Below are 22,300 nucleotides of genomic sequence, written 5' to 3'. Positions count from 1 at the left end.
TTACTATTTCACACCTCTTTTCTAAAGATTCATTGCTGGGCTCCAGATATGTTCTCAAAACACACCTGATAGATTTCTTGAAATAGAAGACAAATTAAATTGAACAAAATTAATGTTGCTAGGTAACAATTATAGGAATAAGCTACATATGAAAGGTACTCATAAAAAACTGAAGCTTCAATGAGTAACAGGAACAACTGGCTATAGGTGCCCTGCAGCAGGAAGGAATGAAGTTGTGGGTTAGTGAGTAAAATGAGTTTTAGGAATTCTGATAGAAAAAGATGGAAGGCTAAAAAAATGATAAGTTTTTGTCCAGTTCACACCTGAAGCCTGGCATCCCAAAAAGTGAAGATGATGAAAGTTAGGTATTTGGGGGAAGAGAGGATGGACAAGGATGGTTTATTTGCTAATTACGGGGATAAACCACAGCAAAGTATGTCTCTGATGGAGATTTTACTGGTTTTGCCCTTTGATGGTGCTGCAATTATTCACAGATAACATTCAGAAGCAATTCCCACTGTACATCATCCCATTCCTAACCCAAGGACTGCAGAGTCAGGTTGGCCCTTTTGCAGAGTGGATGGATATTGGTTGCCTTGACAGACAATTGCTGTGTGTGGATATCACCATCACCACTGCTGAACTCTTGTTAGACTCTACTGCACACACAGGTGTTGAAGCACTAATGGCATCAGCATGAGAGGGGCTTGAAATCCACGGAAATAATCTAAACCATCTAGAATTCTGATTGCACGTGTTCCAACTATAAGAGAGAAGATTAAAATATGTTAAGTCATGGCCAGTCCCTTTCCCAGACTCACGCAGACCCTCTGGAAAACAGAATTCCTGATACCCGTTTTCTCAAAGGAAATTTCTAGCTTTGGTGGGGGGGAAAGGGAAGAGCGAGAGAGAAGAAAGCATACCTTCCTTCCTAAAAAAGCATCAGGTGAAAGTGTGAACCCAAAGCCAAACAGGACCCAGCTGATGCTGTGCCACTGCACACTGGGACTGCCCACCTCCTGCTGGGTGAGCACACCCTGGTGCAGCTATCGCTGATGACAGCAATCAGCCGGTCAGCCTCTTGGCAGGCCAGTGCCTGCACAACCACTGCTGTATAGTAACTATTGAGTAAGCACATCACTTAAGCAGAATACCAGATTAAGCAGACCTCTGGGAAACCATAATTCTTGAGCAGATTACAAAATCCAGTGGAAAGATTGATTTTCAAGTAACTGGTAACATCTGTGGGTTTTTTCCATGAACATGAGGTTCAGTGGTTTTCCTGTACCTTTTTCTCATGTCACCTGCTTTTAATTGATTGATTTAAGAAAAAGACTGATAAAGACCTTTAAAAAGAAAGCATTTTTTTGTTTGGGTTTATCAAGACAAGGAAAACCCAAACCAGCCTCAGTTACCCAGACAGAAGCAGCACCACAGAAGGCAGAACGGGATATTCTTTCAATTACTAAACTGGGATCAGAGTAGACCAATCCTCAAAAAAACCCTCAAGGACAGAACAGTTATATTGGTGAGAGATGCAATACATCACAGGCCAGATGGATTTTCCTGGCCCAAAAGGAGACAGGAACAGAAGGAAAACTAAAGCTTAAGTCATAACTTTGTGAGGAGTAGTCATGCACCTATAGCCTTGTTGTGGCCCACCCTTAACTCAGGACTAAAAAGAAAAGAAAGAGTGAACATGAGACACAGGCAGATCAACTGACCCTACGGATTCTCCATTCAAGTCGTACTTTCCTGGTGAGGTAAACTGGGTGCCATACTCTTGATGCATTACCTCAATAGCAAAACTGAGAAAGCAAGCCCTGCCAATATATCCCAAAATTATAATCATACAAAGACTGTCACTTACCCTTCAAGAGAAAGTGTGTGTGGAACACCTGAGCAGCAGAAGGGCTCCTGGCCTGTGCAGCCCATACAAAACAAACAGAAAATCCATTGGAACTTTTCAGACAACAGGCAAACCCATGTTATTCTACTGAGCCATTCAGGAACTATCAAGTCAGAGCTGGAGAAGCACAACACTGGGTGGCAATGAAGAGGGGAATTGAAATACTGTCAGATGACCACAGGATAAATGCTTGACTGCACATTATATTAGACAGTCATATTTCTGAGAGAATGGCTTTAAAAAGATATCTTGTATCAGTGAGAGCTGCAATTTGACACAGAAAAGGTCAGGTTTAGTTTCATTTTTATTGAGATTACCCAGTCCTATATCAGAAACAGAATAAAAAGCTTCAAAATACCTAATAATTACTTTTCTTATGTTTACATGAAAAAAAAATTATTATTTTTCCCAATTTATTCTACCATTTTCCATATACAGATTTCTACTCATAGTACTTCTCAAAAGTTTTACTTGGATATTTTATTCTTACTGCGCCTGTCCAAGAAGAAGAAGAAAAAAGTGAGAGTGCTAATCAAATATAGACAAATAACACTACTACACAAGTCACAGTTCAAAAGGAAGTTTAAAATTCACACAGATGAGAAGAGCTACACATGTCTTGCAAATCTAAAGCTATTAAAGGCAAAGTTAAAAACAGCCGAAGCATCTATTGCTTTCCTTTCGGGAACCTGTGTTCTCCCTCCCTGATTAAACACCATAATACCCAGCTGAGTAATCCCAGCTGAACAATCCTTACAAATCAATATAAATACCACTGCACGGATTAGTCCCTCCCATCCTGCCAAGGAAGCCCAAGCTTTATCCCCGCTCCGGGAAACATCGCGCATAACCTCCTAACGTGCTGCCGGAGCTCCAGCCAAAGTCTGCAACGCCCTGCCTGCTCCAGCACCAGCGGCTGCTCCAAGAGAGCATTGCCCGACTGCTTGGGGGAGTCCCTGCCTGGCAGCCAGCAAACTCCAGCCTTCTTGCATAGTGGGTTTCATTTCAAATCCACTCCACAACAACTTCAACAAAGCTTTCAAGTAAAAAGTGGTTGGATTAGCCCAGAAAGTCCATTAGCATTTTTCATCAGGAAGTGATGGGTCTGCAGAGCTGGTGCTGAAGTATTATTATTATTATTATTAAATTAGGCGTGTCCCTCATCACCTGATACCCGAGCTAACCTTTATTCCTAAGGTTAAACTGTGAGTTTTGAATTTTGCTTCAAACAGGTTTGTTGCTGGCTTAGAAAGCATGTTTGAGGACCTAATATAAGTTCCAAAAGTTGCACACAGCAATTAATGAATCAGCTATTCTTCCAAGTTAATTAAATATTGCATTTTCAGCATATAATAGTCACCTAGCTATGACCGATGGACTTACAAAGCAGACGACTTGGAATGTTTCATATTTAAGGCACTTCTTGTCAAACTTAACAGAACCAAAGTCATGTGAAAAAGTAAAATGCTTAATTGCCAGGGTAATTTTGCTTTCTTTTTATCAGTTGCTTTAATAGTTCAGTATTAACTCCAATTGTTATTTTGGTAAAATATCTACAAGAGACTAAACTGAGGGAGAGTTGTTTGGAATTGCAACACTGCATTAAAAAAGGCTCCTTTAAGAGGTTGTTGGGGACTTGTAGAAACTTACTTGTAGAACAGTAGAAATTACCTCTGACTTGACTTTCAAACCACGTACCCAACAAATAATGATGAGCAAGCCTAACTACCTTAGCTTCACTTCAGAGACGAAGGCAGCTGTCATCCAGATATCCTCTTATTGCATAGGCAGCACCCCGATATAAGCTTTCCCTACATTTCTTTGCCCTACTAAAGGAGCAGTGTTTTGGGGCACACATTTAACTTCATCTGCACACAGATATGCTGTCCCCTAATCAGCTGTCTATTTTAGGCTCTTCTTTCAGGCAAGCCGAGCAGCTGCTTCTGAAAAATCACACAGTCCTTTGGGGTGCAGAATAAGGAGATCTCCTCCCTTGGCCTTGTCAGCAAAGAGTGGATAATTTGAGAGGAATTACTGCTGTAACTAAGCGTGAACCTCCACTGCATGAGAAGGGAACGCTCCAGTCCCGTCGCACGGATCCCCAGATGGCAAAGCATATTGCTGCAGTCTCATTCCAAATGGCGGTGTGGAGCCACCGCTGAAGGTGTCTGCACCCCACTCCGCTCAGGAGGAAAACAGTCATTTATAAAAGCTCTGTGATGCCTCCCTCTGCCATGACTACACTGATTCCAAGAACTCCCATTAGTCAACCTGTTTTGGTTTTTTTTAACATAAAATAGCAACCAAAAAAACCCACAACCCTAATCAAGGATTATGTCACCAACAACTACCCCAAGACCAGCAACAATACAAAAGAACAAGTAATCTACATTTACCATTCAAAACTTCCTTAAAAATCAGTAACATCAGCCTGACTTTATTTAGGCCTAAGAAAACCATATGCTAATGTTCCTTCTGAACTCACCAAATCGAGTTTCCTTTCTTTTCAGCTAGGCAAAGCCTGGTCCTTCATGATTTATACTCCACAGGTAAGCTGCACTGGTGAAAATCAGTAAAGATCAGGCTCACCCACAGGGGAAATGCGCAGGTGGGCTATGCAGAAGACTCATCACAGCTCTACATGAGTGAAACCAAACTTTTCCATTATGCCTGTTTTCCTTCTGAGATCCACATGCCTGATTTCACAAGCTGTGCGCATTCCCAGCTCAGGTACGCAGGGCATACCCTGTGATTTTGGGAAATCAGCCTGCTGCTCTTCTCCATCTAGTTGGCATTCGTGGAGCCCAATGCCCTGCCTACACTCACCTCCTTGCACATCCACAGAACAAGGCTGGAAACAGAACACAGGATATTTTCCCTTAAGGGTACTCTGTTAACAGACCATCACTTCTTATGAGGCTGTCCCCACTTCTTTTACCCCACATGACAAGGATGTCACTGGCACGCTCAAATGAGCTCGCAGGCCGCCAATGTCCTGCGCTGCACTGCTTTAGCTCACTCCGCCACCCCTCTTAGGAGAGACGCCCCAAAAACCTGTGGACACAGGGCCAGTGTTCTCAAGAGGTGAGACAACCTGCTCACCTAGCTCTGTTTCACATCTGAAATACAGCCCAGAAAAGCAAAGAAGACTGGTTTGCTCCGCCAAAAGCATGCCCACGTATTTACAGACCTAGAAAGGCTTAGACCTAGAAAGAGGCAATGCGTCAACAGGACAGAGCTCAAGGTAGGCCAGAAGTGTTGCTGTGAAGCCTGAAGGCTCTGAAGGACTTCCCCCAGTGGCTTTTTAACAAAGTCAGCACCTCCAGGTTAGCCACCATAGGAATAATACCCACGGGCGTCCCAGAGGCAAGCCTTCCCACCCTCAGTTCTCTGACTGACTCATCAGTGATGCCACCCTAGCCTTAGAGGTGACCTGCATTTTGACTTTACTGTATTCCACATTCTCCCCCTGATGTGTATTTTTTCTGCTTAGGCTCTAAAACTCATTGTCATCTTTCTGAAGAATATTTATGGTTATTCTGGAGCCTAGAAGCTGTAGTCACTGGGCTCATCACCCAATTGCCTTTGAGTTGCAGATCTTGCAACTTAAAAACCTATCATCTGCAGTACTTCAGATTTCAGAGGGACTTGGAACACTCTACTATGCCTGAGCTCTTCAAGATTTTTCAACCACTTAAGGACAAACCACAAAAACATACACAAAAACAGTAACTCCCTTTTGCCCTTGAACACCAGCAAGCTCACAAATTAATTGCAAAGATAAACAAAAAAATTAGCAGCCCCCACGAAGCCTTGTTTGAAATATAAACTAATTGCCATCCTAGCTTATAAAAATTTAGAAGTGCATGCACATGTAAATTCTCGAGCAAGGTATGCTAATTAGGAGGGTTACCAAGGCACAGCCAGTTCAAGAAGCTCCTGCGCAGTTACAGATCCACTCAGACAGTGGTGCTGTAACACACCCTAACATCGCACTGCTCCCAGCCTCATCTTGGACATGGCACAAATTGCCTGCAATCTTGATTTGGACAGAAAGACTTAAATATTGTTACTGCAATCCTAATGCCATTAATGAAATTACATACTAATTGCTTTGGTCAGTAGCACCTTATATACTTTAATTACTTAAGCAGCTGCTTGCTGTTAAGAACGCCAAATTTAGCTACATCTCATGCTATATTTTGAAAGGGTTTTTTTGTTTAGCTGGTTTGCCCCATTTAACTCTGGCTTTTTTTTTTTTTTTGTCTGACAGTGCAACTAGCTTGACAGAATCTTGTCCTTTTAAATAGGCATAAAGAGACTTAGAAAACGTAACAAATTCAGATTGATCTTCCCCTTGAAGCGTCTTGGCTTTAAGAGAAGTGCTGCAACCTTTTTCAACCTCAATGCAAGAATGTCAGCTCCTTTGATGCATTTCTCAAGTATCCTCACATGACACAGCTTGCTGAAGTGCTGTCATAAACCACTTGCAGCATAATGTTTACATAAAGGCAGAAATAAATACTGTGCTGCTTATCACAGTCAGGTAAGCTGAAAGACAGCGATGACTGAAGCTTATTGTTAAAATGGAGCACTGTGGTAAAAGATTTTAGTGCAGAACTGACATCAAATTACAACAGAGTTGTTTTTTCCTGCAGATTTTGCTTATTTTATTAAGCTATTGAGGGGTTTTATCCCCTCCTCTTATTACGTGAGCTTAAGACAAGTCTCAAGCTTGCTATATCTACTTTATAGACAGAGTAAGAAATCAGAGTTAAGGGAAATGCACTATTCCAGTTCATTTTGGGACAGTCTTAACATCACAAGATTTTTTTCAAAGCTACAGTCACCATAAATAATGCAAGACTACAATATTATCTTTTGCTATTTTACTCCCCTTTAAAAATTCAAAGCCATTTTCTTTGGTATGACAACATATTTTCGCTGATGTTCCTCAATCTTTTCTTAGATGGACTTGAAGACCATCTGACTATAAAAACAAACAAACAAACAAGCACAGACTTTGTTTCCTTATTTGACAAATTTACAACCTAAAGCACAAGCCAAGGCAGCTGCAGCATCAGAATGTGTAGTTACCTAAAAGTATTTTTAATCTTTAGTAGTGAAAAATAAATGAAGGTTATTTCTCTTTTCTGACGTGTTTATGCACCTAAACAGACTTAACTCTAACCATAAAATGAATAAAATGCCAACATATGGTCTCAGAACAGGAAAGACCTGCACCAAGAGCTTCTGCACCACGTAAAGTACTAGAAACCACTTCAAAGTTTCCTCCATCTCCAACAGTTCTCCAAAGCAGACACTCCATATGGGCTTCCTTTCAACTTGCAATGAACTAATTTTGAGAGTTATCTTGCTGAAGAGCAGCACCATCTTTTATACTTGACTCAAATGGATTTCAGATTCTTACTGTCTTCCTCTTTCATCACAGTAGGGTACCATTTCACTGAGAGCTACTTATGTTCTTTTCTACCCTATCAACCTCTCTAGTGTCCACTCTGTCAACATCTCCCAGTTCTGCCCTCATTAGTGAGTCTGTCTGTTGGCCCCTCGAAACTGAGGATGCACTAGAAGACTGTCTTCCCACATGATTCCAATAAAATGCATTTTGTATAGGTCTGCACATTTGCCTCATATACAAGGAAAGATTGCAAACAACCAGTTCAATAGAAATTACTCCACATTTCTACTACTTTTCCTGTTAAAGTATCTGTATTTCTAGCCCAGTATAAGTGTCTAAGAATGCTTTTATTGCTGCATTTCATTTCACTTGTCAAAACAGAATAAACTTCCTTCAGAGAAAGTGGCTTTTTGCTATTACAAGTACATTAGGAAGAGTGCCAGCGCAGCTGTACCACCAAACCCCTGGGAGACACCAGACTCTGGGGACGGCAAATGGTCTGAGAACATCTCTTTTCAGGGTAAAGTCATCAGCACGGAGTTCACCAAGCTTTCTTGCTCTAACACCCTCGCTGTAAGAAAGCAGGCATTCACCCCAGCCATGCCTTCAGCAAATTTCTCTGATCGACTCAGTTTGCCTTGGAGCCAACAGTCTGAGAGATTCATCTCTAAACTTGCTGTTCAGAAAGAGATCTCTCTGTTTTGTATGTCACCAGCATAACACAGCAGGAGACATGTATCCTGGCCCAAAAATCTCTGCACTATTGCCATAGGGAGGAAGGGTTGAGAGGATTTTTTGTTTTGCTTTGTTTAGTAATTTTCTTAAACAGAAAGTTTATACAGATACACAATGGTAGAAAGATATTACCACAAACATAAATACTGTATTAGTAGACATCTTGGCTCCTACAATAATGAAAACAAATTAGATCTCTTTCAATAGTTTCATTTCAGCTACATACTAAAATCATCTTAAAGAAACTCCATGGCTTTTCACTTATGCCTCAAGTGTTTTTAACTTATCTTTTTATCCCACATTTAATGTCTTTTTTTTTTTTTTTTTTTTTTTTTTTTTTTGCAGTAAATGTTCCAATGTCATCCGGCAAATCTGGTCACTGTTCCCAACTTTAATTTCAATCCCCACATGCACAAAGCTTCAAGTACCCTTCAGCTTAATTCACTGACCTCCTCCCTCCTGTGAGTCAAGAATTATGCACCATCAATCAATGCACATTTATGGTACTTAGAAGCTACATCATCTCTTATCACTTCCATGTCACAGGCTGCACACAAACAATTTACAGAAAGGCTACCCATCATATCAAAGTAATACACTATGGTTTACCCAACACATTAGGACACAATCTCATAGATGTTCTCATTTCAGTCTTGATTTCATCTCTGCAGAACTGGCCCTCAATACCATGAACAACACTCATGGTGCGACTTCATCTTCAAAAAGACCATGCACACTACTAAGCAGATCTCAACCACATATTTGACAGAAGTTCTGCGATAGCAATATCCTCATTTTACTGATGGGGAAAATGTAGGCAGACATCTACAGTTACTTGTTTAAGTCCATGTAGAAGCTGATTCACTGAACGAGTGCTTCTAACTCTTTGCCCTGCTCCACACAGGCACAGTGGCCAACCCCAACGACTATTTCCCAACTTCTACACAGAGGGGGTTGTGGGCTGTGGGGCGGAGAGCCCATGGCTGCTTCTGCATGCTCATGTAAAGAAGCACACACTTGTCATAATCCTGCCATGATTTCTGCAGTCCAGTTATTCTGAGCAGCTTGGTTAGCTACCACCACACGGGAGCCAGGTCTGCTGTGCCATCATCACCTGCTACAGTTTGCAACCCCTTGTTCCCATCTGTGCCTAAGAGTCCAGGCAACCTCAAAGCACAGGCTGCAGACGTTTGTTACTCCACGCAACTTCCAAAATGAGTGAGAAATAACCATGCCCCCAGCAAGGACCCTGCTACCTATAAAGCTGAGAGCCAGCCCACAGTCAATCACATTCTTTCAGCAAGGACTTGCTGTAAATACAGGCAGGATACTCTGCAGAGATGCAGGGTTTACACAAAGAACCAGAAAGCTCCTGTAATCAAAGCCTGTACCATTTCACAGTCTTCTTGGTAATCTGAAGTCTGACTTCATTCATGAATCTTAAACCATTTTTTAAACATAGAAAATAACGTTGATACTTAAATAAACATAACTCTGCCACTAAGGAAGCCTACTTTCACATTCACCCAAAACCACAAAAATTTATTAGCCAAGTATTTTTAGTTACATCTTTTTTTTTTTTTTTTTGGATACACCACAGTGTATGTTCTTTTTGGCATAACTGAGTTAAGGTATACTAGCTGATATAGACCATGAGTGCATTCCAGTGTAATTTGTTTGTCTCAACTAGAAGAGATACGTTCCTATGCTAGAAAAATCTTAAAATCTGCAGTCCTTGACTTCCCAGTCATCTGGCAGAACCAGCCCTTATTTTATATACAGATTAGAAAAGACATTTCTAAGGAAGATCATATTTGAGCTATAACTTGAACTGGGCATTTTCCTCTCAGCTGTACAATGTGTTATGCCTCTGTGTGACAATCCCATTTTTCTAGTACTTAAGCTCCAGAAAATTGTTTTAATGTGCAGAACAGGATATAAAAAACTTACACAAATTCTATACTGTTCAGACTGCTTAACCTAAATTTATTATAATACTGTCAGCCAACTTTTAAAAACCATTTAATTTTTAAGCACAAGGAAAACTTTTGTTTAGCATTTATAATTCTTCTTCTAATTAAGACCAACTAACAAGTGAAAAGGAGAAGCACAAAGCAGTTGAATGAAGGAATCCTAAAGCATCAGAGGCTTTTAGGAGCACCAAAAGTTTGCAGAACTGCAGTATCAGAAATACGCCCCATTTCACTATTGCAAACAAGTCTTACTTCACCCTTTTTCTGTTTCTCACCCCTAAAAATGTTACAGAGCTAGACATTGCTTGGTTGATTTTTTATTTAATAATTTTTATTTTTTTAAAAGAGAAGCAAAGTGAATTTCTGTATTAATTTCTAAGATGATAAAAGCTCTGCTTTAAAGATAAAGCCCATAAAAAAGTAAACTAACCTACACTTTTCTTCACCTGAGGCATGGGAAAGAAGAGACAGAAACCAAAGGTTAGGACACTTATTAGGACAAACAATGGAAGGAAACTAAGAGCTGTACTGCCTGTTCTCCACCCTCTCACTACTTTGACAGAGACCAAAAATATAACTTTGAAGGTCAGGGGAAACCAAAAATTCAAAACTCAGAGACACATCTCAGAACTGCTTGCAGACATGAGGGCTGGACTGTGTCAGCTATTAAAAATCACCTGCATCACAAGGAAGATCAAAGGTGCATGGGGGGTCAGAGACAGAACAAAAATCAGTACAGTGTGCATTTAACAGGGATAGGAGCAAACCAGGACTTAACTTTGTCTGGTTAAATGGATTTCATTTTGAAATTTTGAAAAAAGACCAAAAAAATCTGATTTCGAAATTGTTATGTGTTCAGGTGAAGTAAGGCTGTTTAAAAGTTTCTTGCAAAGATGAAGTCTGACCCATATCAACAAAGGGAGCAGTTTCTGACACTACATCTGCCCCTACTTGACCACACCACTGCTACCACACTCTTGCAAATCAGTTTCATAGGAAATGAGATCCATTTTCCCCCATCATCTCCAGAAAGCACAGAGGCGCAGTTAACACTGTTCTCTTGAGAAATCTGTCTGCTTTTATCAAAGCAGAGGGATTTATAAAATAAAATAGCCTCCCCTCAACAGTCACAGTGATTTCAAACATTCCATGTGCTGCAGATAAATGGCAATCAGTTTCTGAAAGATGATACTCTTAAAAGTCTGAATAAGCAGAATAGATTCATTTCAGATTTGAACTCAGAGTCATGAAACCAGATTAAAGCCCTAGAGCTTTCCATGTAATCAGATACTGAAAGTCAGTTCTCTTTCCATTAAAGCTGACCTTGCATAGTGACATTGTTAGTTTTATCTTAAAAATTAGAGATACTTCTTAAAAGATTATTTTCAAAATATATAACAATATAGCTGCAGTGAATATGGATTGTTGCCATCTCTAAATATATTCTTCCCCTTCATATATCAAACTGACTTTTAAACTTAGAATTTGATTTTGGTTAAGGTGTCGGAATTCAAAGTTAATATTCTGATGTTGCAGAGACAATTTTTTTACTGAACAACTGTCATTGTTATAGCATGATTAAAAGCCAGGCTACATAATAAATCAACTTTCTTAGCTGGAAAGCTCATTAGTACTGAGACTATTTTAAGTGCCCACAGCCATGTTTTGACATTTGGATACAACACCTTCACTAAAAGGTTCAAAAGCTTCTTACATAAAGCTAAATACAGTTAAAACATTCCTCCTAACAGGGAATATGCAAAATCCAAGAACATGAAGGAAGAGGGTGTAGTAGTACAGGCAAGAATTCAACTCAGCCATGTTGAAAATGTCATCCAGAAGCTATCAAAAGAGCCTGTGTTCATACTACTAATTTCCATCCTTTTGCTCTAACATGCTGACATTAGAAATTTAGTCAGATCACAAAAGAAAACATAAAGGCAATACAGTCATGCCAGGGAACATAAGAGCTCATTCCACGATTGGACAGTTAACTTTCATTCATTAAATTAAAAGAGGATATTTCGATCACTAAGCTCAATTTTGGACCACTAACTCAAATGGAAGAAAAATGCTGCCCAATAGTCAGAGGAAGACCTGAGACCAGAAGTACCCAATACCTGTTGGACAGTATTGGGTATATTTAAATAACTATATAAAATTATTTTTAAAATAGTGAAATCTATCACATTTAACTGCTTTAGCAATGGAATGGTGCAAATACACTTACAAAGGAGGGAGTGCACCACCCGTAGGATAACAGACTTTTATTCCCTCATGAAAGACGTGAGATAAACACAAAAAATGAGCTCAGCTCTGATACCTGGGAGAAACACCTCATCACAAGGTAGATACAGAACCACTGGTTTCCCTGGGATATCTGAATGGCCCCACACACACCATTTCACACAGAGGCATCAGACCCATGAGCTCAAGCCCTAGAAAGGGAATGCCTGGAACAACATCACCCCCATGAAGGGCTTGCAGCTGCTCCCCTCCAGGAGCCCTCTCCCAGCCCGTTCAGAGCGCTCTCCCTCCCAAGGAGTCACCGGCCAGCCTGTGGCAGCAGGCTGCCCACACACAGCCGCTTGCTCAGCGAGGGGCCGGGTGACCCAACACCTCTGGAGTGGCGGCAGTGCCACAGAAAGCGTCTGCGCCGCCGGTGGTGTCACCTCACGGAGCTGGCACACGGCTGGGGGAGCTGCCAAACGTGAGCAAATCCATGATGTGAACATGGCCTCCTGCAGACTCCCAACAGAACATGGCTTTAGGTACCCACCCCCGGCACTCCAGCCCCTCACCGAGAGCCCCCTGTCCCGGGTTGGCCATCTGACCCTTGTATCCCAAATCGTCTGTTCTGTTTATGCTGGATAAAAGTTTTGCACTTTAAGACTGGTTCCTAGAGCAAAGCGGGCAGAGAAGAAGCGTGGAGCTTGTTTTCAGACACTGCGCTCACTCCTCCACATTACTGCTCCTGGACTGTTGTCTGCAGATGGACAGACAGCGGCACAGAGCTCCCCTTGGCTTTTGGGTAGTTTCTAGCTAGCTGAGGCAAAGACTTGGCCTGGACTGTGGTTTCCTTCTTTCCTTTGGACCTGTTTAACCTGCTCTGGACCGAACCCCAGCAGAGCACCCGGAGCTCGCACCTGAGCCCGCCGGGCCGGGCCCGGGCCGCGGCACTTCCGGCGCCGCAGGGACGGGTGAGGGACTGAGGGAGCTGAGTCCCCGGGGAGGGGACTTTCTCCATTTGTCACCTCTTTTGGAGCAGCAAGGGGTTTTATTGTCCAGTATTGTCCAATTTTTTTTGTTGTTTTGTTTCTGTGCTGGTGAGTGCTCTGCCTGAGAAATAAACAGTTTTTTCCACTTTTTCTCTAAGGATTTTTCCCGAGCCAGTTCGGGGAGAAGCCAATTGAATCTGCTTTCCAGAGGAACCCCTTCAGAGGTTCTCTCCCAAATCTGCCCTGAACCAGGACACCCCCAAATCGTGCTGCTCCCCTGAGGCGTGTTTGCACAGCAGCTGCAGCAGGGAGGAAGCTTCCACCAGATGCCCCACACCAACAAAGAGAGAGGGCATCCCATGCTGCCTCTTGCATTACCTAGCAAAAGGATGCAAAAACAACAGCTATTTGCTCTTCTTCTGTGGCAGCAGGAAATGCATATATTTTAATATTAAAGACAAAAGTGAATTAAAAAGGATATTTGATTTTACAATTGATTTTGCAGTTACTCTCTCTATTTGATTTGTGGTGAGTTTCTTAAAGAGGCACCGCTGTGCACTTACGCTAGTACTAAGCTAACTTGTTTTCAAGGAGGTGACACATAAGGAGTGAGGGAAGTAAATGCCCTCTTTCTGAGACAGATCTGTAAAGAAGCAAGAGAAGCTCATCACTCAGATGCCAAATTTACGCCTTCCCCTCCCAAAGCCTTAGACAAGAATTTAGCAATAACAAGAGAGGAGCCTCTAATTACCCTGAATTAACACTATGTGAATTTACTCCCTTCTGTGCCATGGTAACAGCAGATACAAATCTTGAAAGAGAAGCTGGAGGAACACCTATCTGCAGTATAAGAAAAAATCCCAAACTGCTATTTCAGATGTCATACATCCATACAGCTTCAGTCCCTGAAGGGTGAGTATGGTGCATTTCATGGTCTATCTTGAGCAAGGAACCCACTTTCCCAGTCCAGCTCCACTTGCTCTTCCAATGCAACACTCTGCCCCAGCAACCATCTTCCTCCATCGCAGCAAGAAGGCCATTGCAAACCTGGTAATAACTTTACCATTCTTCCATAGGCCACAGAAAAAAAAAAAAAGCTTAAATTAATTTTTCATATTGTAGTACTTCTTGGTTAAGGCTTACTTCAAAGTCTTAAGTTTTTCTACATCTCACCTTGTAAACTTCCAATGAACAAAGGACCCAAGGCAAACCCTATACAAACAAGACAGTGGGCTCCTTTCCTGCATTGAATTCACTGAATCCTGTCTCTTCAGAGAAATTCAACAGACTGACACATTGAATCCTGAGATTATAAACAGACTTAAAATACCTTGCTTGTCAACTATGAGACATTACAATGTTTTTTTATTCATATCATGCGGCTTTAGAGGAGCACAATTAAATTTAAATATGTCCAAAACTGATGATTTGCAAGCTCATACTAAAAAGTTGATACATAAAAAATAAAATTAAAAAATACAATAAAAATGAAGCAAAATCCATCAGTTAGCTAGGATTGATTTTCTTTGAATATGCTACAGTTTAAATATCTTTTGGTCTGCTTCTTTTCATTTCACTGCTTTCACTCAATCTTCATTACATTATGTACAAAGTCTTCCAGCTAAACTCCACCAGTTCAGTCCATGTGTCTCCTGCAGCTCACTGCAGATCTCTGAAACAGTCTGTACTAAACACCAATCTACTGTCTTCTCTTTTCATAATTTTTTTTTCAGAGTTCTGTCAGCCCAAGGGTTTGGAAACTAATCTAATGAGGGAAGTTAAACTTCTACACAGCTATTATGGGTGCCCTCCTAGCAGCCATGCTAACAAGATTCATCACCAAATATAAATGGAAGCATTCTCCAAAAGAAGACAAAGGTACTGTAATGAGCTAGGCAGGAAGCAGGGCCTCCGCTCTCTGAGTAAGATTAGTCAGTGTAAATCATTTTGGCACTAATGGTGGTTTTTTTCTAAGGCTGGACAATGACAACAACATTTATACAAAGCACGAGAATTCATGAATGTCTGGCAGTATTGTCTCCGAAATACAAACAATGTTTGTTTTTCATTCTACACTTTCAATTCAGTACCAGCTGGATTCTGCAAAAAACATGGGCTAGTTCTGACACACCAGATAACCAACTCATCCCAGTCAGATCCCACAACTGAAGCATTTCAGAAGCAGCACCGACTGTTACTAAACACACTCCTCCATAGCTACAGAATGAATAACATCACCTCAACCTCCCATGTCTATCCTGAGGCAAATACAGAAGAAAATACATTAAAAGCAAGTAATAACAACAGTGGTGGAGAAAAAGAGTGTTACACAGTATTATTTCTCTGGGCTAAATCTTAGGCATTGTAATACTTCACCGACACCCATGCTCATTCAAAGGTCTGCTTGTATTTACACAGCTTTATAGTTTTTGGACACAGGACTGTTCCAATGTGCTTGAAGGGAAGTTTCCACCATGGTGACATTTACTGTCTCTCTAAAAATTAATGTATTAATGACTAGCCAGGAAGGTAAAGGACAGCATCCACCTCAAGGGTCAACTGTAATAAGATGCAAGTTTTGGCAGATGCCCTGGATCCCTCCGGTTTCACGGGGAGCCAAGTGGTCTGTACATACAGGCAGGAAATCTAGTGCCCACCCAATCCACAACCAAAGCATATTCACTGTCTAACTACCAGCAAGACCTCCTACCATCACCAACCAAAAAAGACAGAAGGCTTTTGAGAAAGGACAGCTATTGGCTAAAACAACCTTATCACCATTTCCCTTCTGCTGCTGGAGCCACATGGCTGTGGAGCCAGAGGTACCATAAGGTTCAGCTCTGTCTGCAAACTGCAATGATAAAAAGCATCAAGTCCAGCAAGAGCTGAGAGCACCTTGGGAAAGGAAACTTTGTGTGAATGCACTAATAAAAGGAAGATAAATCTTTCATCACAGACCCATGGCAAAACACATTTGTACAGAAACTGACAATCATCTCTTGAGCACATACACACAGAAAATGCCAGCACTGCAAGTCTAATACTTCTACTAAAAGGCAAGGTGACAGAATGTACCTTATTTATGCCTGGCTTTAAAATTCTGAATAAGAAGTGGCTACACAATCTCAAAAAGTACATGTCAAGTACCAATAAAAAGCATTGCCCATAAGCTTCACATCTGGGACTGAAGTTGGCAGTATTTGCTGCCTGCTAGAAAAACAAACAGAAAAAATGAGCTCCAAAATATACATCAACAAAGAAAACACCAGAAGTATGGAGGAAGAAAAGAAACAGCAGTGCCATGGTGGGCAGGTTAAAACCCCTGAAGTCCAAGAGTCAACAAATGGCTTAGAGTTTTCTGTAGTTTGTGCATTTTGCCATCACAATTCATATAGCAAAGCTCTTCCACAGTAGCACAGGGAAATCTATACGATAGCTTTGTCCTCCTACTGAGACACATTCAAGGTTAAGTTTGGTGGCATCACACAGCACAGCACAGAGCAGCCAAGGGGAACAGAGGCTGCACTGCCAGGGTACTTGAGGGAGAGAGGAGAACTAGAAGCGCCCTTTAGAAAGGGACAAAAGAGAACAAATGCAGGAGCCTATCACCTCTATGGAAGGCCTCTAAATTGCATCCCTGCGTGAATGGAAGGACTGGAAGTAAAATCACTACTGTGGGTCCCCAGCTCTGCCTCTCACTATTGGACAGAGTACAAGTACTGTAGGCTACACAGTGCAGAAAACTTGTCATGGCAAAATTTTAAACATTTGTGACTGTTGAATCTTTTGCAAAGTGAGAAGGAAAAAGTTTTGAAAATACCAATACCTGACATGGCCTCCTAAGCATGCTCTCACTTCCTCTTGGTGTTTTTGAAGATGGTAAATAATTATTTTGCTTGTATCTTCACCTCCTACCTTTTCCTCTTCAAAAAAGCCACATACTTTAGGCACATTTTTCTTCTTCAAGCCTAGAGGCCTTTACTACAGCTTCTGGAAGGACTGTTCCAGAAATACTTAGGCTTGCTGGTTATTAAATGCCAAATCCTGGCTGGCTGGTCTTATCTTTCTCTAACTTTTAATAGGTTTATGAAGCATATCTGTTCCTTTACATTAGTGGATACTAGTATTGTTCAGCAAGACAGCTTGTTCTTTCCTATTACATTTGATTTATGAAGTATCCTGTGGGGAATATAGGAAAGACATCATAGTTCACACTCTTTGCATTCAGTACCTTAACAAAACTTGCCCAATTAGCAGAATCATTGAAAAGTGATAAACTAAATAATAGCTTAGATATAATATACTTATTTGTTAAAGCAAGCAAGTTTGTTAGCGTGCCTACACAAAAGCAGTTATTAACTATTTCTAGGAAAAAATACTATTCCATCTGCACTCAATTTTGCACATTAGTTTCACATTAAACCTTCCTATTCTAAAGACTCCTCACTTTACAGAACTATCTTCTGCTCCCCAATCTTTACAAGACGTTCTTTTGAAAGAAGAAGCTAAAGAGTTATAAAGCATCTGCTTGTGTAAAAACAGTGATTCAGCAGGAAACACGTACTTGAAATACCCTTCACAAGAAAGGGCTTATTCACGCGGGGACAGTTGGCAGGGCTATCTCAGTCTCCACTTGAATGCTCTTTTTCCAGTTTGTGTTAAAGGGATTCAGATGCCTGGGAAGAAGCTAATCACCATTTTTATAGGCTGTGGAAAGCAGTCTTGGTTCAGAACTGCAGGTGCTTGTACCGAAAGCTCTCCCAGTGAAAAGCAAAGGACCACAGGTTAATGTTCAACAGAAACTGGCAAATCTGCTGTGCTAACTGAGCAATGTGGTCAGGTGTGAATTGCAAGTGCGCACATAAAATAATGTAACTACTACGGCTGCTCAAAGTTCAGCTGCAGTGTTTAACGCACAATACACTAAAGAGAAAAAGGCAGAGAACACCTAAACAGGAATTATTTTAGCCAATTCTAATCCTTTCCCAATTTCTGCTCATGCCAATTATAGAAAGCTTTAGGTCTCCTAATAGGCATGTGCTTCAGTCAGAAAGTAATGTTGCCTATAACTGGAAACAAAAAATTGCCATAGTCTGTTCCAAACATCTTTATCATCAACATAATCAAGGCATACCACCAAATATTAATTTACAGTGGTTCTGCAAGTTGCTTCTGGATACAGGTTTACTCTTTTAAGCTTTAAACCAGTTTCAGTGCCAGCCAGGCTTTAAGAGAATGTAATGGATAACAAAGTTTAGTATAAAAATAACAAAAACCAAAGCAAGTAGTAGCCACAGAATGTAAAAATCTAATCTTCCTATTTACTATGCGACTAATATGACTGTATTGGGAGCTAGTTCAGACTATGTCACAACTCCCTGGGCTGAAGCTCTTCATGTTGTATTTTTCTATGTTCTATTCATTAATCTGGAATTCTACAATATATGCCAGCTCTAAAAATACTTGTACGTTCAAGTTCTTGGACAAGAATATTTATTTCATAAGCTATGAAAAGCATGTAGATGCTCCTACTTGGGCAGAGCAAACACTCAAGATGTGATGTAACATCACATTTAGAGCCACTTCCATTTCCAGGGGGTACCAAAGCAGCAGGGACCTTGCTTCCCTCCAACACTGCAAAAAGGAAGAACTCCTACAGCCCAGCTCAGTATTAAAGGCCATCATTGAGCATTTAGGTTTCAGTACTTAATCCCAACCCCTGACATAACAGTATCGAGATTGATACTGTACTATGTACTTACTGCAGCAACAATAGTAGAAAGATATTAGAAACAGTGGATTTGACTGCTGTCAGTCAGCTGATATAGAAGAAAAATCCCAAACAAACTGTGGATGCATAAGCAATCTTTACTTCAAAAAGTACTGGGGAAATGGGTCTTGCTTGACCAACAGGCATTGAACTGCCAGCACCCTATAGGCAAACCATTTTTTTTAAAAGACAGCTGTTTCTTAAATTAATTTGAACATTTGTCTCAAAGTGGCTGAGAAAGAGCCACATGTCAGGTGACACTGTATGGATCCTTTTGCAGTACAATATTGATAGAGGAAAAGAAGGATCTGAAAAGGAAGTGGGAAAATGTCAGGCTGCAAAGCTGGCGTTCTGCCATCCAAACAGAGCATTACCTATTTCTTCTATAAATGTTCAGACTTCAAAAGCAGCAGACATGTGCACTGTAACACATGAACCTGGACCACACAGGATGTGTTACCCTCCACCCTCCAAAATCCCTTGATTAAAGGGGGATATTTACAAATAGCTTCAGAGGTCACATGTATAGATCTATTCTACAATTTGGACATCTTGACATAGATGAAAATAATATAACAAACATTTTGAATTCTAAAACACATGAAAAATTGAACATTTAAAATGTGTCCTGTGCAAGCAAACATGCCACTACACACTGCCTCTGCTACTGTAAATTTTAGACTGGATTACATTGCAACCTGTTGCCTTCTCTTTTCAATTGAAAACAAAGCATTAGAAAACACCAGAATACCTGGAGCATGGAAAGGGGAGCAAGTTAAAATACAATCCTCATTACACTCTGGGACTTGTTTGTGCAACTTTAATTGTCTTGATAATCTACAAGTCATGAAATTTGAGTCTTGCTGGCCTTGACAAATTAAAAAAAGCTGAATTTTTAAAGGAAAAGTTAAGCATGTCATGTTTGGCTAATATTTTAAGTAATATGCTTGTAATTTATTTTGTTTCAGTAGTCTTGTTCTGTCTGCATTACTATTAGTTGTTGCACTGATGAAACAACATTTGACGACGACGTTCAAGGACTTGGTTTCAAATTAAACCATCAGGAAGCCTGAGGGTAAGAGGGTTCACTGCTTAAAAGAACACTATTATTAATTATTTCAAACCTAAAACAATAAAGTTGAGCTGAACAGTCTCTGTAATAATAGCAACTGCTATCTTTTAGGCCTCTGAACAGACAGAAATCAGTGAAGACAGCTTTAAGATTTGTTTTAGCTTTTTATGAGTGGTCCTGTTGAATTACAGAACCATTCAGCTAAACTATTACACATACATTACAGCACCTAGTTCAGGGCTATCTTTTCACAAATTAGCTGATTTCTGTCCTGGAAAACAAGTAAACATATTGGGGTTTTTTTTCTTCAGACATTGAGCCAGAGCTGTCTTACAACAGTCAAAGATTTTTGTTTTTAATGCAACCTGAACATTACAAATGTTGAATTTAATGTCAGTACTTTCCTCCTCCCCACTCATAAAAATATGAGAATGGAGAACATCCCTATTCCCCAGGATAGTAATCCTGTCTTGGGCTACAAGGTTTGAGATGCATACAAGTCCCTCATCACCTTCACTCAGCTCAAAGGACAGTTGTGGCAAAAACTGATTTCTTCAGTTCTTTTTCTCCGACCACCCAGAACATTTTCGTTTTCACCCAGTGAGGAGAAACAGCCATGGAGGCAAAACCATGCCTGCACTGGCCTGAGAAGCCTGGATTTCCACGCACCATTCCTTACCTTGGTGGTTCAGGGAGATGCGGTTAGATGGTTCTTGGAAACCCGGTTCCACCAGATCCCGCCGACCATGAGCTGAAGTCTGATCTACATTGTCCTAAAAACAGAAGAGCACAGTATCTTATCACAACCAGGCATTCCATACTCCCTGCAAGCTACATTACATGGAGTCAAACCACCAATACAAAACAAAAAACCTGCCATGCCTCTGAAAGGAGAAGGTGGGGGAACAGATCACAGGGGGACACTAGGCTGTCACATTAATACGTGTGGCATGGATCCAGAATCAATGACTGGGCTGTTGGCTCATCTGTACACCAGTTTGCATTTCAAACAGAGAAACGGTGATGTAAACGCACTTCCTAGTATAACAAAAGTTTCTTCTTGCATCAAATTATGCGGAGGCTTGGGGTTTTCTTTTTTTTAATTCCAACTCTGTGGCTTAGGGCTTTGTAACTAATTAACTGGACTGAAACAGATTCAGTAGTGAACTACTAAACCTCAAGAGAAATCAGAAGTTCAGTTTAGATAAACATCCATGGCTCTGGATGCCAACCTGTTGTTTTTTCATACTGGAATTCTCACAAGATCAAGTTTCGTGAAGTTTTAACGCAAACTGAATTTGGCTAAATCTAAAACACCACAGTTTCTCACAGATATTGCCAAAAAAGACAACTAGGAGAATGCAGGAAAATTTAAATATAAAAAAGAAAATAGGAAAAGCAAGGTAAGTCACATTTTAGAAGAATGAGAAGGGGATTTAGAGCAGGCGCATGGTTTTACAAAACTGGCATACCTTTGCATACACCAGTTAAGGGTGGGTATGGAAAAGTGAGAAAAATTGTCTGCATTGATGTATCACCAAGCATAAGCTGCCATTGTGATATACATGACTATACACATGATCCCACTGTGCCTCAAGTGTGGGCTAAATACACAATGGCATGATCTGCTTTTATGTCAAAACACAGGAACCACCTCCATGGCAAATGACATTGTAATTAAGGCAGAGCAGAAACAAGCACACAGTGAGCAGCAATTCAACCACGCACAACCTTGAGCCCTCGGTCCAGCATTGACAAGTATAAGCTAATGCTCAAAATCATAATGGATGTAGTGTGGATGTAGTTTTTGGGGACTAGAACTGCATATAGTTATACAGTATATGAAATAAATTATCTCTTCATCAGAGGGACTGTCTCAGCAAATGCTTGAACTTTGATTCAAGTACTCAAACACTGCTCTCAAGTGTCGTCACCATCAGGGATCAGTTCAGAAGCCCACAGGCATTTATAAGACAGAAACTGACAAGGAAGGTTTTTATGAGTAAACACGATATGATAAGATACAAATGGCATCCATCTATCAATGCCAGATTCTACTGGGACCACTCAAACATCTGCCTCCATACTGGCTATCTCCCCTTATAGCTCTTTACATTCTTCACACTGATTTTCACAACACTGGCTGTTGTTTCATGCGCCACATCTTGCTTATCTCGTGAGTTTTTGTTATTGCTTCTCAG

At 40.7% G+C, this 22,300-nt stretch overlaps 1 protein-coding gene across 3 annotated transcripts in view; it reads right to left on the bottom strand.

The window, feature by feature from the left end:
• Window positions 1–22,300, bottom strand: part of GRB10 (growth factor receptor bound protein 10) — a 144,593-nt gene that overhangs the window by 62,744 nt on the left and 59,549 nt on the right. For all 3 annotated transcript variants that reach the window (XM_084214070.1, XM_084214071.1, XM_084214072.1), the window contains one exon: window positions 20,779–20,872. In XM_084214070.1, coding sequence (XP_084070196.1) covers window positions 20,779–20,872 — 94 coding nt within the window. The remainder of the gene's footprint in view (window positions 1–20,778; window positions 20,873–22,300) is intronic.

This window comes from Fringilla coelebs (genome assembly GCF_963513975.1).
Source record: "Fringilla coelebs genome assembly, chromosome: 1".
Classification (NCBI taxonomy): Eukaryota; Metazoa; Chordata; class Aves; order Passeriformes; family Fringillidae; genus Fringilla; species Fringilla coelebs.
Note: the sequence above shows the minus strand (reverse complement) of the source record. Positions and strands in the feature narration are given on the sequence as shown.